General features: G+C 35.6%; 1 protein-coding gene across 1 annotated transcript; it reads left to right on the plus strand.

The window, feature by feature from the left end:
* The first annotated feature begins 448 nt into the window (after positions 1-448).
* Positions 449-3,591, plus strand: LOC107888808 (SWI/SNF complex component SNF12 homolog). The gene is made up of 2 exons (XM_016813038.2): positions 449-2,486; positions 3,149-3,591. Exons 1-2 carry the CDS (start codon positions 979-981, stop codon positions 3,222-3,224), a joined length of 1,584 nt encoding a protein of 527 aa, XP_016668527.1. The 5' UTR covers positions 449-978; the 3' UTR covers positions 3,225-3,591.
* Positions 3,592-5,054: the final 1,463 nt, after the last annotated feature.

The raw sequence follows: 5,054 nt of genomic DNA on the forward strand, positions 1-5,054 counted from the left end.
ATTTAGTACTTCAGTTTAGCTTCAATGTTCACTTTGGTATCTGATTACTTTCAATTTGATACTTTTTTTTGTCTCAATTAAATACGTAAATTTGGCTTCAATGTTTAATTTGGTGCTTGAACTTTTTTTGTCCCAATTAATTACTTATATTTTTTCTATTAGAGGACATATATCAAACATTTTAATGAGCAACATGATGCAGTTTGTTCCAAGCATCACATTAAACATTAAAGTTAAACTCAAGTATCCAATTAGGATAAAAAAACTCAAGTATCAAATAAAACATTAAGATAAAACTTGGGTATCAACTGGCATATTAACCCAAAGAAAAGGGTGTACCAAGGCATATAACTAACCCGATCCATAAGATTGCAATAGCCCAGCCCAGTGATTATGGATGGGGCCGAGTCTGGGCGTGTTTGGTAAATGGCAATGGTAAACGAAAGTGAGAAAATGAAGGAATCAGATGGAGAAAAAAAAAGCAGCAAAGAAAATGAGCTAAGGCTTTCTTTGCTGGAAGAAAAAGCCAAAACAGGGAAAACAAAAATTAAGACTCTTCACTCTTTCGTAAGATTATTTCAGTCTTTTCCTTTCTGAATTTTACGTTCTTTTTTTTTCTTTTCACTCTTAATCCTTTCTTTTAGTTTCAATTGTCCCCCTTTTAATCTAATATTGTGATTGTAATCTTGCACTTTCTATTTTTTTGTTTCCCTTTCAATTCCCCGTTGTAGCGTGTAAAAAGCCTTTTCTTTTGCTAGATTTGGTTCGTTTTCGAATTTAGTGTCTTTGGAGGATTTTGCAAAATTAGGGCTTTTTTGGGGTTTAGGTGTCCATTAGGGTTCTACTTCTAAAGCTTTGATTTTGAATGGAAAATTTGCTTGCTTAGGTGTTTGTGGTTGATGGGTATTTTACTGAGATACTGAATGTTTTGGAATTTGGAGGGTATTTGATAGTTTTTCGCAGTGAATTAGATTAGTGATGTCTGTGAATAACAATAACCCTCCCAAGAGCATTGGGGCGTCTTCGTCGCCCTTTGGTAATGCTTCACAAGCACAAACACAAGCACAACTCAGTGCTGGTTTTCAAAATCAGTATCAGCTATCCCAAGCTCAGGCCCTTGCTCATGCTCAAGCTCAAGCTCAAGCGCAGTTAGCTCATGCCCAATTCCAAGCACACTTACAAGCTCAAGGTTTGTCCCTTAACCAAGCTCAAAATGCCGGCATTGGGAACTTAGGTACGTCTTCGCCATCCATGTCGACTCCTGGCAGTGCAACTGCCAAGAGGATCCTTCAAAGGCCCCCTATGCGTCCTCCTGGTGTTCCTGTGACAAATACAATGTCTCCTTTGAGAACAATGGATCTTACGACCGCTGCACGTAAAAAGAAGCAGAAGCTTCCCGAGAAACAGCTGCAGGATAGAGTGGCGGCAATTCTTCCTGAATCTGCTCTGTATACCCAGCTTCTTGAGTTTGAGGCACGTGTCGATGCTGCCTTAACTCGGAAAAAAGTTGACATCCAAGAAGCCCTTAAGAATCCACCTTGTGTTCAAAAGACACTTCGAATATATGTTTTCAACACGTTTGCTAATCAGATGCAAACAATTCCAAAGAAGCCTAATGCAGAGCCCCCTACATGGACCCTTAAGATAATAGGAAGAATCTTGGAAGATGGGGTAGATCCAGATCAACCTGCATTTGTTCAAAAAACAAACCCCTTATACCCTAAGTTTTCATCTTTCTTCAAGAGAGTGACAATTTCCTTGGATCAGAGACTATATCCGGAAAATCATATCATTATATGGGAGCAGGCTCGATCGCCTGCTCCTCATGAAGGTTTTGACGTAAAGAGAAAAGGGGATAAGGAATTCACCGTGAACATTAGGTTGGAAATGAATTATGCGCCAGAGAAATTCAAGCTTTCTTCTGCTTTAGTGGAAGTCCTTGGTATTGAGGTTGATACACGCCCCAGAATTATAGCTGCAATTTGGCATTATGTGAAGGCCAGAAAACTTCAGAACCCAAATGATCCATCTTGCTTTAATTGTGATGCACAACTTATGAAAGTTTTTGGGGAAGAAAAAGTGAAATTTACCATGGTTTCGCAGAAGATATCGCAGCATTTGTCTTCACCACCTCCTATACATTTGGAGCATAAGATCAAGCTTTCCGGGAACAATCCTGCTGGGTCTGCATGCTACGATGTGTTAGTTGATGTGCCATTGCCTATACAGAGGGATTTGTCTGCTCTGTTAGCAAATGCAGAGAAGAGCAAAGAGATTGAACAGTGCGACGAAGCAATATGTGTTGCCATAAGGAAAATTCATGGGCACCGTAGAAGACGTGCATTCTTTCTAGGGTTCAGCCAATCACCTGTGGAATTTATCAATGCTTTAATCGAGTCTCAGAGCCGGGATCTTAAATTGGCATCTGGGGAAGCTAGTCGAAGTTCTGAAAGAGAGCGACGATCAGATTTCTTCAACCAACCATGGTAAGCTCATCTTTATATTCTAGTTTCAGTTCTTGTTTAATTTTTGAATCATTTGCCTCAGTTGGAACCATAGCCTATCACCCATGCAGTCATGTCTATTTGGTAGAAATTTCAGTTTCCAGTTGACCTCTTCAACCTTATTGCTAAGTGTACGGTGTCTTAAGTTATCTACAAAGAAATTTTTTTTGTTCTGGTTGTCAGTGTTCATATGTCAAACAGCAATGCCTTGCTTATGTATCATTAGGAAATGCATTAAACTTAAGTACAGCAGCATGGAAGTGTGTAAACTATAAAAACGGGACAAAGTGGATTGTCCCAACACTAGCACTTCCATGCAATAACTGTACCATAGGTGATCCTATGACCAGAATAGCTTCCAGACCACCTGTTACAATTTTGACTGGTCCTGAGGTAACGAATAACCTGTTACCAAAAGATGCGGTCAAACAACCAATTCCCTATCTTGTTTAAGCTTTGAGATTTGTTCTTAAAATCTTTTGCTTGATATATCATATCTTTGCTCCAGTTTTAAGGAATTCATTCTTTCATGCCGCTTGGACCATTCTCGGTTTCTGTAAATAAAGTTTCTTATAGAAAACGTAATGTTAGCAATTTACGAATGATGAATATGTGTTGAAGTTGTGGTTTGGTAATTCTAACAGGGTTGAAGATGCCGTTATCCGTTATCTGAATCGCAAGCCAGGTGCTGGTGGAAGTGATGCACCAGGAAGCACATGAGTCGTGATTCCATCGATTTGAATCATGTACCAATTTTAGACCATTCCTTTAATGGAAGTAGAATTGCAGTGTTTTTTTTTTTTTTTGGGGGGGGGTGCAATTGAGAGGGGATGTAGAACAGGAAGTAGCTTTGTGTAGGCATAATTATCATAAAAAATGATGATAATAATAATAATTTTCATTAGAAAAAAATTGTTTTGTTCAATTTGTAACTTGCATATTGTAGACCTATGCTATTTGTAACCGAGGATGCGTACTAATATAGATGTCTGCCATGGGTATATGTTCATATTACAGGATAGTTGAAGGCTCCTGTTTTATATCTGTCATGGAAATTTAATGAGTATTTCTTTTCTGTTGAGTATTATGAGATGCGCCTAGCCAAGTGAGAACTATGTTTTTTCCTACATAAGCTTTCCCATAATGCAATTTTCCCGCCCCTCATTTTTTCTCTTAAGATTAGAAGCTGTTGTAAAGAAAATAGAAAATTCTGGACATAGAAGGATTTTTATTTTATATTTTCTTTTCTTCGCCTTTTTTTAAAGAAATATATGAAACTGGAAAATGTGGAGCCATTCCATGGTGAGGTAGCTAATTAGAGGATCAATAATTCAAATTAGGCTACTCGACTTCAGGCTTGTTTACCAGATTTGGCTAAGATTTTTTTTCTATTCATTCAATAATATTTTTTTTAAATTCATCACTAGATAAATTATCTAAACAGTCACTTTTATTTGTCTCGGGTTACATTGTAGTCTTTTACATTATCGTGTTGTAACATTTTAATCATTGAGCCGTTAATTGTCGTTAACGGTGTAACGATAAGCTAACATGGCACGTTAAATTATCATTTCAAATGAAATTTTTAGTTTAAATTCTACAATTGGCCTCTATATTTTTCATTTTGGAAAATTTAATTTTTTTTCTTTTAACTTCCCTTTTTTTTATTTTACTTTTCATTCTCTTTTGCTTCTCTTTCTATTTTGCTCCCTTCTTCATTTCTTTTAATATAGTTTTTCTATGTTTTCCATTTGTTAAAACTAGTCCACAAGCTCGCCTCACTCGAAAAAATTAAATTGTTCAAAATAATAAAAGTATAGGGACTATTTTTAACAAATGAAAAACATAGAAAAACAATAGTAAAAAAATAGAGGAGCGAGGAAAACAGAGGGAGAAACACAAGAGAATGAAAGAAAAAAAAAGAAAGTAAAAAAAACATAAAAGAAAAAAATTAAATTGCTCCAAACAAAAAATAATATATAGGGACCGATGTATAAATTAACCTAAATATTTATTTGAAATGATGATTTAATGTGTCACATCAGCTTACCATTACACCATTAACGGCAATTAACAACTTAATGACTAAAATGTTACAACGCGATAATGTAAGTGACTAAAACATAACATTTCAAACATAAGTGACTAAAATGTAACCTAAGCTAAACAAAAGTTACTATTTTCATAGTTGACTCTAAAAACAATTATAAATTTTATCATGTTCCACTCATGAGTGAAAACATTCATTTAACAAATATATAAAAATTTGATATAAAATCTAAATGTGACTTTGATAGAATGGTTAAATTGAGTTGGTGAAACGTATGATGACTTGTTCAAATCTTACGTGTATATAATTTTCTAGATTTATCAAAAAACAAAAGATATATATGTTGGAAATTTTGAGTGGAGACAATAGAATTGGAGACTTGTATGGAAATAAATAGTAGACTTCGAGGCACGAATGATGCTTTCCAAAGAGAACTATTTGCCCCCACACAAAGTTGCTAGAAAGTTAAGACAAAGGTCCTCTCGGGATACAAAGAAGTT

This window comes from Gossypium hirsutum, chromosome A09, assembly GCF_007990345.1.
Source record: "Gossypium hirsutum isolate 1008001.06 chromosome A09, Gossypium_hirsutum_v2.1, whole genome shotgun sequence".
Classification (NCBI taxonomy): domain Eukaryota; kingdom Viridiplantae; phylum Streptophyta; class Magnoliopsida; order Malvales; family Malvaceae; genus Gossypium; species Gossypium hirsutum.